The 10,655-nt window shown below is 52.3% G+C and overlaps 1 protein-coding gene across 2 annotated transcripts; it reads right to left on the reverse strand.

The window, feature by feature from the left end:
* Positions 1-203: 203 nt before the first annotated feature.
* SSRP1 (structure specific recognition protein 1) lies at positions 204-10,324 on the reverse strand. Of its 2 annotated transcripts, none has more exons than XM_032356520.1 (17): positions 10,166-10,324; positions 9,550-9,685; positions 8,439-8,624; positions 7,786-7,891; positions 7,303-7,493; positions 6,966-7,196; positions 6,729-6,832; positions 6,497-6,625; positions 5,984-6,205; positions 5,220-5,292; positions 4,674-4,812; positions 4,503-4,548; positions 2,482-2,611; positions 1,886-2,056; positions 1,640-1,728; positions 915-1,101; positions 204-687 (listed from the first exon to the last, which is right to left on the reverse strand). In XM_032356520.1, exons 2-17 carry the CDS (start codon positions 9,601-9,603, stop codon positions 616-618), a joined length of 2,130 nt encoding a protein of 709 aa, XP_032212411.1. In that variant the 5' UTR covers positions 9,604-9,685; positions 10,166-10,324; the 3' UTR covers positions 204-615. The 2 variants fall into 2 exon arrangements, with proteins under 2 accessions (XP_032212411.1, XP_032212410.1); XM_032356519.1 differs by having other exon boundaries at positions 9,550-9,702.
* Positions 10,325-10,655: the final 331 nt, after the last annotated feature.

Here is a 10,655-nt window from a genome sequence, read left to right on the forward strand (position 1 = left end):
CACTTCTAGCCTCTCAGGTGGCCCATCCCGGCAGAGAACTGTGAAAACCAATGCCCATCCAACCGGGAACAGAACAGGATGTACCTGGAGGCTGGCTTCCCGGCTGGCCGGCAGGGCCCTGCCCCGTCACAGCAGTATGGTACGCACCACCCCCCGAAAATGGGGTGATACAACAGGGCTAGAGAGAAGGCATTAGGACATGGTTTCCAAAGTCAGTTCCCTTTATTAAATGTTGATTTTTCACAGACCAGAAATACAAAATAAAAGTAGAAATAGGCCCCCGTTAGGAGCTATAGGCCTGACCTCACATGACCCCTGCTGCAGCAACTTGAACAGGAGAAGCAGCAGCCCTAAGGTGGGGAGAACAGGCCCAGGATTCCACCCTGCACCGCACTGCCCCACCCAATCTCTGCCCGAATGATAAAGAGCCACCCTTGGGAAGCAGAGGAGGACATCTCCCCTGCTGCCTCAGCGAAGTGCATTCCACCAGGAGAGCCTGTCAAGATGGCACAAAACCCGAGGACTACATTTCATAGGAGAAACTGGTACCAAATATGGGTGGGGAGACCGCAGGTGTCACAGAGCAAGCCCAAGGAGAAAGAATTTTCCTCCTCTCTACTCATCAGATCCTGATGCCGAGTCTTCTGAGCTGGGGGGGGTACTGGCCAGCTCCTCTTCTTCAGAGTCCTGAAAATCAAAGGTCTCTTAAGGGCCCTCCCAGGGAACCACTTTTCAGTGGTGAAGGACCCCTAATCCCATACCCACCCACCCCCAAATGCAGCACTGACCTTCAGCACCTCCCATGTGCACCCTTCTATTCCACCTTGTTACTCTTACAGACCTACCAACCACAACCCGACCCTAGATATGCACCCCTCTGCCTCAGGTACCCCTCAGCCCCAAACCTGCCACACCTCACTCCGCCTTCTCTTCTTTTTGCTCTTGTTCTCTCCGGAAGAGCTCTCATCACTGGACACAAACTCCTTGCTCTTGAAGCTCTCACTTAGCTGCCTTGATGAGGACTTGGATGATGAGCCCCTTGAGGGTGTTGATTTCTTTTCCACCTTCACCTTTACCTTCTTCTTCTTCTTTGACTTGTCCCTAAAGCAGCAAGAGGGAAAAGGGCCTGGACCTTCAAGTTCACCACCAAAATCAATCCACCCCTAACTTTAACAGGGCTTCTCTGACTCCCAGCCACACTGCCCATCTCACTATAAATGCAAACCACCAGCCGGGTAAGCCCCAAGTGCCCCAAGGGAGAGCCTCCTAAGTAAATAACCAGAAAAATCAGAGACCAGAGCTTGAAGCGGTCTCACGTGCATAACTTATTTGACATCCCTTGCTTCATCTCTAAAGTTTCATGTGAATTATGAATTTTTTGTTAATTCCATCATAATTTTTTGTTAATTCCTCCACACCTTCAAATAAAACTAACTCTCCAGGAAAAGGGCCCCATTTATCCAGTGACCTCAGGAATTCTCTAGCACATTACCCATACTTGGGCAACTGCCTACCCAGACTTGAGAAGCACTGCCCGACAGCAGTCAGAGGCATCTATTATCTTTAACATGCCAATTCTCGACCCACATAAATTGATGCCGAAAAGCACTTACTGGGCTATTTTGTTCCCAACACTCACCTCTTAGAAGACTCACCCCGGCCCCCTTCATATTCTTTCATGGCTTTTTCATATTCCCTCCTGGCATCCTCAGCCTTCCGATCCCACTCCTGTCACACACACACACACATACCCACGAAAAAGAGAGAAGAATGAGCCCCCTTCCTGATGCAGACAACATCTAGACAGAGAAGGTGTACCGATGGCCCGTCCCTGCCCCCTCTATCAGTTACTCAGTTGCCACCCCTCATCTCTGCTGCCATTCACCTCTTTCTTCTCTTTAGACATTCCCTTCCAGATCTCGCCTGCCTTCTTGGAAAGATCCGTGATACTGATGCCAGGATGGTCTGACTTGATCTTCTCTCGGCTGGCATTGAGCCACAGCATGTAGGCAGACATCGGCCTCTTGGGGGCATTGGGGTCTTTGCCCTTCTTCACCTACATAAAAATCCAAATGCCTTGAGCCATCTATTTCTCAGACATCCACCCTCTCCAAAACAAATTATTTAGATCACCTGCTCAGGGGAAAAAGAAAAAAAAATGAGAGGACTGAAGAGGCATAAAGCTAGACTAAGAGCTCCCAAGGCCAGGAACCCTGTCTCCTCCCCCGGCACCCACTGCCTCACTCACTAGGGACCCCTTGCCTCAGGCTCCTGGGACAGAAGCTGGTCTCCTAATTCAGATCTCCCAGAAGCTAATTAGTCCAAAGGCCAGAGAGAAAAATTTCCAAGATACTCCTCAAGGTCATATTCACTGGCTACACAAAGCAGCCGCAGAAGGACCACCTGACAGGCCCTACTGGTGGAAGACAGGAAAAGGTAAAGGGAATGGCTCCCCACCACCCTTCCATTCTGAGTGTGCACCTCCACAGGCTTCTTGCGGCTTTTTCGGTCCTTGGCCATCTTGGCCTTTTTAAGCTGCTTCCGTTTCTTTTCATCCCGGTCACTGTCACCCTCATTACTAGAGGAGCTAGCTGAGGCGTTGCTGTCAAACCTGCCAAGGAGAGGGGGCTTAGACCCAGGAAGGAGAGCACCCATGGCCACAGGACAGGAGGGAAACAAGTCTAAAGCTACCTGCCCAAAAAAGGGGAGGTGGGACCACAGGACAGCCTCCTGGCCACTGGTCCCCATCCTGCTTCCTCCTCACAGCTAAAGTGGCTTCAGCTGTCCCCTCCCCACACCTAGCCCCTTCTCCACACCCAGCTGTGGCATCAGTCAGCCAATAGAAGACAAAATGACGAGTGGGCTTCAGCTGCTCTCTTTGCTCATGGGCTGACCCACGCCATCCCCATACTCTTGGGGACAGGCACTTGGGTCTTATCTTGCCTAGAACACGACCCAAGTTCTCTTCACCACTTCCTTTGAGTTAGCTGTCTTAATCCACCCCAGAGTCTTTTTTGATAAAGAGATAATTACTATAGAAAAGGGAAGGGTGGCCTGGGTGGCTCAGTGGGGTAAGCCTCTGCCTTCGGCTCAGGTCATGATCCCAGGGTCCTGAGATCAAGCCCCGCATTGGGCTTTCTGCTTGGCAGGGAGCCTGCTTCCCCCTCTCTCTCTGCCTGCCTCTCTGCCTATTGTGAGCTATCTGTCAAATAAATAAATAAAATCATCAAAAAAAGGAAGGAGGAGACGTTTTAAAGATAAATAATATAATAAAATCTAGGGGCACCTAACTAGCAATTGGAAGAGCATTCAGCTCTTGACCTCAGGATTGTGAGTTCAAGACCCCTTGGGTATAGATATTACTTTAAAATATATATATATAAATACATATAAAACGGGAAACCGACCTCAGTCCAAGTCCGTCCATACCCATATAATTAAGTTCTATCGGATAGGCATGGAACTCCTCAGCAGACAGACAGACCTACATTACACCTGTATGGTGCTGGATGATTTTTAAGGGATTTTTGCAAACATCTGCTCACTGACCTTCATAAGTATGTGGCAACCAGAACTAGCAAACTCCTCTATACATATGCTAAACCTATATATATATATGTATATGTACGTATATATACCATGTATCTACATATATAGCTCTACATATCTATTTGGGGTTGAGGGAAGTAAGTTGGGTTTTTTGGCTGCCCAACATTCATTTCCAATTCTTCTGGATAAAGAAAAAAATTCTTCCTAATTTTCTGTGGGAACCACCTTGCCCCCACTCAGCAGGGGCTCAGTCCACCCCCAGAATTTAAGGGTGGGTACATGCCTAGTTCTAGCACATCAGCACACATCCTGGTAACTCAGGAAGGGGCAGTGACCATGCTGTTCACTGCTGCCCTGAGAGAAGAGGCACTTCTGGGTGTTAAACCAATAGCATTAAGCCTGCCCAGAGCTTCTGAGGGTCATGTGACACTGCATGGGCCAAACTTACCTAAAAATAAGAAAATCAGAGGAAGTAAAACAGAATCCCCACAACTTTTGAGCATCTGGATCCAGGTACCTGAAGCCCACTACATCCCTGGACTCTCCAGTTAGGTGAACTTACAAAACTCCCTTTTATGCTAAAGTCAGTTTGAGTCACGTTTCTGACTTGGCCATTAGGAACCTTGATCAATACAGCAGGGGGGGACCACCTGAGGTCCTAGGTGAGGACACAGAGACTCAACAACTCACCCCAAAAATCACAGCAAGGAAGTGGGCAGGTGCTAGCTCTTATTCCTATTTTCTCCCCACTTGTTTTTTGGGTTTTACTATGTGCCTTAGACTTGCAAAGCCCTTGACAACTTCCAAAGTATTTCCGGTAATACCTCAGAAGAGGCTGCTCTTCCACCCTGGGTCACTAGCTAACATTAAGACATGAGAAATGTTCAGACATCTTCTGGCCCCTTAAGCTTATAGGCCTCCACCTCAGCCCTGTGAGTGGAACCAAAACTCACTCCTCTGCCACGTCTTCCTCCTCTTCACCTGGATTGAATGACTCATCTGAAAAAGAACAGGATGCATCAGCTTTGCCCCAGAGACCCTGCCCCCCTCCCCAGATGCCCAGCTCTGGCCCCAGGCAAGAGCTTGACCGCCCTCGTGCCCCAGCACTGCTGAGGCGAGCCCACCGGTTTCTTCTCCTGAGTCATCGCTGCTGTCGTTGGCATTCTCTTCCCGGATCTTGCCCTCTTCCTTCATCCGCTCCAAGTAAGCATCGTGCTGGTCCTCATCAGAGTCGGCGTACTCATCGTAGCTTGGGTTCATGCCCTAGCCAGGGAAGAGACGCGAGTGAGGGCCAAGTCACCCTGGTGCCAGAACCCTGCACACTCAAAAGCACCCCCCAACCCATGCCTGTGAGTAGGATCAGCTCCCAGAAGACCCTGCATGGTCCACACACAGCGCCGTGCAGGGCCTATGCCCGAGAACCTCCTGCCAACCGGGTTAGTCCAAGCCCCTCCCTCTCCCAGCCCCACTGGGGGCTCCTGAGGCAGCGAGACTGATCTAAGGTCATGCTGAGGAAACCTGCACCGGGAAGGGGGGAGGGTCACACGCACCTCTTTTTTCTATAAGGGTAAGAAGAAAAGACAGAGTGAAAAAGAAGGCAGAAGAATCCCCACTCCCTCCACACCCCCGACAGATCAGAGGAGGCTCATTCTTCCCTCACACACAGGTACCTCTTTGAGTCCTCGGTTTTTGATGTTGAGTTTTTTGGCATTGACAAAATCAAACAGCTTCCCATACTCCTCCCTGTGAGGCGAGATGCACCAGGTTACTAGACAGGCGGGGCCCATGCCCAGGGTGGGCTGCACGCTATCCTAATACCCACAGGCCGGGACAGGTTTTGGGGTCGGGAGGTGCTGACCACGTTACCCAAGCTAACAGCTCGGAGAGCCCCCGGAGGACTGTGGTAAAGAAGGGTCAGACATTAGTCGCAAAAGGAACATGCAGAGTCTCAAGCATCTGGGAAAGAAAAGGTGGGGAGGGTGTGTATGCATCCACCAGATACGCCCAGAGCAGGGGGGAGACTGAATTTTGTACTTCACAGCGTTGTCGTGAGGATGAAGTGGGAAGACGTTTGAAGACTTTTGGCCCACAGTGAGCACTCAATAAACATTAGCTGCTGTTTTCTCAGGCACAGAGCTCATTCCAGGAAAGGGAGAGATAGCATTTCCATCATGGGGGGAGTGAAGAAGGGCTAACTGAACACATTATATGGGAAACAATTTAAGTACAGAAAGCAAGCTAGGGAGAGGCTTTCAAAGGCTGACCACTCCAAGAAGGACCAAATCCCAGGGAAGGGAAAGAAAACTTCTGCTCAAGGCCTGAAAAACTGGGGAAGAGTCACAGGCTCAGAAAGGCCCCCATGCCATGCCCGGCTTCCCCGTAGAGGCTCGGTCCAGATCAGGATTCCCAGGAAGCAACTGGCGGAAGCTCTCACCTCTCAATGCTACTGAAGGTATACTGGGTGCCCTGCTTGGTCTCAATTTCAAAGTCAAAGGAACGCGTGGTGGTAGTACCACGGGCAAAGTTGACAAAGGAGATCTCATCAAAGCGGATGTGCACAGGTGGCTTGTGGACGTAGATGAAGCCCCGTTCCAGGGGGTAAAGCAGTCCTGAGCTCGCCTTGTAGGAGCAGGTGATGCACTGGGCTCCCGAGTGCCTGGTGGGGGCGGCGGGGAGCCCAGTCAGTGTCTCCCCAGGAGCAGGAGGCACGGAGCCAACCGCACATCTCCCAGCAGGGACACACATGTGCTCAGGCCCTGAGGGTAAAACCCACTACGCTGCTCTGATGGAGACCACGGACACCCGTCATGCTCTGACCCAACCAGACCCCGAGGAGATCGTGTTCCCGGCCCAGGAGGGGCTTACCAAGAAGACCCAGCATGGCGCCCGCCTCGCCCCCCCGCTCCCGCCCTCTGGTCAGGCCAGAACGCCAGGCCGGCACTCTCACCCTTGGAAGTTGCCTGGCACTGTGATCTTGCGGTTGACCAGTGCTTTCATGACCCGGCTGACCATCTCGTACAGGGATCCTGACATGTTCTTAGTGAGCCGGCCCTCAAAGCGCTTCTCTACCTCTTCCCTACAAAGAGAGGAAGGCGAGGTCACCGGTGCTGCTGCCTTCTAATGGCATACCAGTCTCCTGCCTGGACAGTGGGAGGACATGAACTCAAGGACATACTCACTCATTCATGTTGAGAGTCAACGAGATGTCCTCATCCTTGGAGAAGAGGAGGATCAGGAAGTGGTAACGGGTTTGGCCCTGCTTGATGGGGGGATCTAGACTGATCTGGTAAGGAAGAGCCGAAAAGGTTCCACAGCGATCAGGGTTCCACAAGAATTGCTCATTAACCAAACACCGGCAAGACCAATCTATTGGGCAAACACCAGGACAAGATCCAGCCCCCATGGTTTCTGCTTACCACAAAGAACATCTGGCGCTGGTCTTTGTGGGGCAGCAGAAAGAGACGCAGCACCGTGGTATAGGGGATCTTGTAGTCGAAGGTCTTGCCGTGAAGGTGCAGAAAGGTGGGGTAGATCCGAATGTCGTAACGGCCTCGGGGAGTCAGACACTGCAACTCCCGGAAGATGCAGATGGCGTCTCCAGTAGCCTGGATCACATCCGCCTTAGACAGCACATTCTGGGCAAAGGCCTGCAAAAGTACAAGCTGGTGATCAGGTAGCAGGGGATCCTGCTTCCAAGCGAGCCAGGGCCTGCTCAGCACCATCTGCTCTCAAGGAGACCAGGGGAGGCCTCACCTCAACTGGGTCCACACCATCCTCCTGAGTGGGCGGCACATAGAAGCGCACCTCCATGAGGGACACCTCTGCGTCATCGTTCTGGTGGAATTCCAGTGTCACCTCGTTCTTGCCGGTGGTACACTGGGACACATTGCTGAGGGGTATCTCAAAGACAGGCTGGTCACCAATGTCAAAGGAAAGCAGCTGCCCTGAGAGGAAAGGGCTTATCAACCACAAGCTCCTCCCCTCATAATTTATGTCTGCATAAACAACAGTCCTGCCAGACTGTCCATCCCAGGGACAGAGCGCTGGACTATTTGGCCTCACTATACCCTCAAGACCAGGTATAGTGCCTCTTACACTACTGGTCCTCAATAAATTTATGATGAATTACAAACTGATAGGTAGTAGAAATAGTAGCAGAAAAAGAGCAAAACAAGGTAAAGGCTGCAACCCGGCATCCTACCTTCTTCTCCAAACCTCAGTCTTCCCCAGACTCACCACCAAACTTCACTGTCCCCCAGTTCCAGCCCTTCACACAGAGGTCCTTCTCCATCAGCTCAAGGCGATAGTGAGTTTTGAAGAAATCCGAGAGTTTCTCAAATTCCTGTGGGCAGAGAGGAGACAGAAGTCCCTACAAATCCTTGTGGCCTTAACACAAACATTCTGGGATTCTCTCTGAGAAACTGCCCTCAATCTACCTTCTATCAGAAACCCAGCTGTTGAAAGAAGCTATGGCCAGGGGCTGGATCTCAGAGTAGGAGAGGCGTAAAGTATGGTCACCTCCTGGTCATGGGTCTCCCCATGCTGACTTTATACAGGCAGCGCTTTAATGAAAGGGAAATTAACATGCAGTAAAGCATTTAACTCAAACAGTTCAAAACAGAAAAACAAACCTCAAACTAAAGCACTAAGATTCTGAATCTGGACAAAGGCAATGAGCAGAAACCACCCAAAAATTCACAATGGTAGGAAACCTTCTGGAGTCAAAGCACAAGACACCCAAGGCTGAACACTGCTTAATGGCCATAATGGCCCTGCTCTGAGAGGCCAAAACTAGCAATTACATGCTTATCAAAAGAGCCCCAACTCTTTCTAGAATACGACACCAGGTGGCACAGTAAAAGGAAGTTTATGGCCACAGGACACCTCACCGATTCTCGGAAGCCGTCATACTTGTAGACATGGCCATTCTTCGTAAGCAGTTTAAGTCCGTGGCCCAGGGCGACACGGCGCCAGATGCCTTCAGTCAACTCGCCGGCCTGGATATTGTCCACTTTGCCCGTCTTACTATTCTTGAAAATGATACCCTGGCGGCTCAACCTCAGCCGGCCATCGTTCTGTTGGGAAAACAGGCCCAAATGCAAGGTTACAATACACACTGTGTCCAGGGCACAACGCCTACAACTGGGCTGGCCAGACCCTGATGCAGGACCAACAGATGCAGGAGGAGGGTGAGGAAGAAGAGACAAGCTACCAGGAAATCTGGATCCTAAAACCAAACCCGGGCATCCAAAATCCCTGCAGGTCCTAGTCTGCCCTTGGGACAGAGCCCCACGAAAGGTCCCTTTCAAACTGCAATCCTAGAACGCCTATACAGACGCTTTTTGAGTTACCATGGCTCAACTTAGAATTTTTCAATTCTATGAAGGTGTGAAAATGATACACATTTAACAGAAACCATAATTTGAGTTTTGAATCTGTTATCTTTTCCCAAGCTAGCAACAGGTGGTACAATCGTCCCCTGATGCTGGGCGGTGGCACGGAGCCACAAGCTCCGAGTCAGCCACACAATCACCAGGGCTGATCACCAGAGTCAACAACCAATACGCATACCACCCTTCTCTACCCGTTCTGTTTCACTGTTTCAGGACACTATTTAACAAATTACATGAGATGTTCAAACTTTGTTATAAAGTAGACTTTGTGTTTGATGGTGTTGCCCAACTGTACACCGATGAAAACATTGTGAACCTGTTTAAGGCTAAGCTAACCTACGATGCTCATCGGGTTAGATGTTTTAAATACGTTTTGGACTTAAACAGTATTTTCAATTCACGATGAGTTTTTGGCGATGTAACCCCGTTGGAGGGGCAGGAAGATCTGTATGCACTGCCCTTTGTTGGGGGAAACACCAACTACACATTACCCTCCCGCTCCTTTTCTAAAATAGCAACATCATCAAAGCAAGCTCTTCCTAATGGGCGAATGGTCCACTCCGCCTTCCCTCTCTCAGCCTTTACTAAAAGCCAAGATCCTTCTTACCATGGAGCCTTTCACCTCCTGATAGACGTCGTTGAACTCCAGTGTTTCCGCCATACTGATCTGCCCCTGTTGACCTCGATTGGGAGCAGGGCCCCAACTCCTGGGTGGGTGTGCGGGCACTCAGCACGTTGGGAATCTGAATTTAAGAGGGGGCTAGACAAACATCAGAGAGAACATCTCACTCGGCCCACGGATGGAGCCAGGTGGCAAGCCCTGGCGGAGCCTGGGATGTCTCAGAATCTCCTCTGCCTGGAAACCTACAGCGGGCCCCGCAGACCTCAAGAAGTCAGGCCCAGCAGGGGCTGGAGAACCCGGCTTGGAGGAGCGCTTACAGCGGGACCCGACACCGGCTCGGGGCGCTCCACCGGGCGCCATGGCAACGGGCAGCAGAACCCCGGGGCCTGACCCTCAGCCGCGCCCCGACCCAGCTCCGAGTGCAAGGCTTCCCTCCCAGCACTCCCACCGCGCCGCGGCCCTGGACCCGCGGCTTCCCCCGCCCCCTAAAATGGATTCGCCCGCTGCCCGTGGATTCGAACGCGGAACGGTCCATCTTGAGGATCCCGCGGGGGGAGCAGGGCCCGCGCCCTCTCGGGGCACAGGGCCGGCGACCACCCACCTCCTCAAGCTGCAGCCTCGCGACGGCCCAGGTGCGGGCGGTGGGCGCGCTGGGGGACGCGGGAGGGGGGGCGGGGACAAGGGGGATGGGGGGGGACGCTGGGGAAGCTTTTCCCGCGTGCGCGGCCCCGCGTCCCGCCACCGGAAGCCGTGCACGGACCACAGAGACGGTGAGCCGGCTAGAGAGTCACGAGCCCGGCCCGCCTACGAGGCGGCCTCCTAGAGCGTCAACCGCCCAGGAGGACCTGAGGGAAGGCGAGCTGTGATTCAACTCGCACCGCGTGGCACCTGAGGAGAAGATGGGAGGGTGGAGGGCTGCTTCAAAAATTACCCCTCTCCAGTGGAGGACTAGGTTCTGGAGAGAAATGCTGTAGTTCTCTCTTGTCGGGCTTCCCACGGACGCGTGCGCGTGTCTCTCCCAGGCCGCCCTGCACCGGGGTGGCCCCTGTGGGGTAGTGGAAAGGAGTCTGTGGGGGCGAGAAGACAAACAT

The sequence above is a fragment of the Mustela erminea genome, chromosome 9 (assembly GCF_009829155.1).
Source record: "Mustela erminea isolate mMusErm1 chromosome 9, mMusErm1.Pri, whole genome shotgun sequence".
Classification (NCBI taxonomy): Eukaryota; Metazoa; Chordata; class Mammalia; order Carnivora; family Mustelidae; genus Mustela; species Mustela erminea.

What these genes read in the sequence shown, in the direction of transcription:
- SSRP1 (XM_032356520.1), bottom strand. Translation starts at nt 9,603, where the DNA reads ATGGCGGAAACACTGGAGTTCAACGACGTCTATCAGGAGGTGAAAGGC. An exon ending in GTGCCAGGCAACTTCCAAGG is followed by an intron (nt 6,206 to 6,496) that starts GTGAGAGTGCCG and finishes CGCCCCCACCAG; the next exon opens with GCACTCGGGAGCCCAGTGCA. An exon ending in AAAACCGAGGACTCAAAGAG is followed by an intron (nt 4,813 to 5,219) that starts GTACCTGTGTGT and finishes TTCCCTGGCTAG; the next exon opens with GGCATGAACCCAAGCTACGA.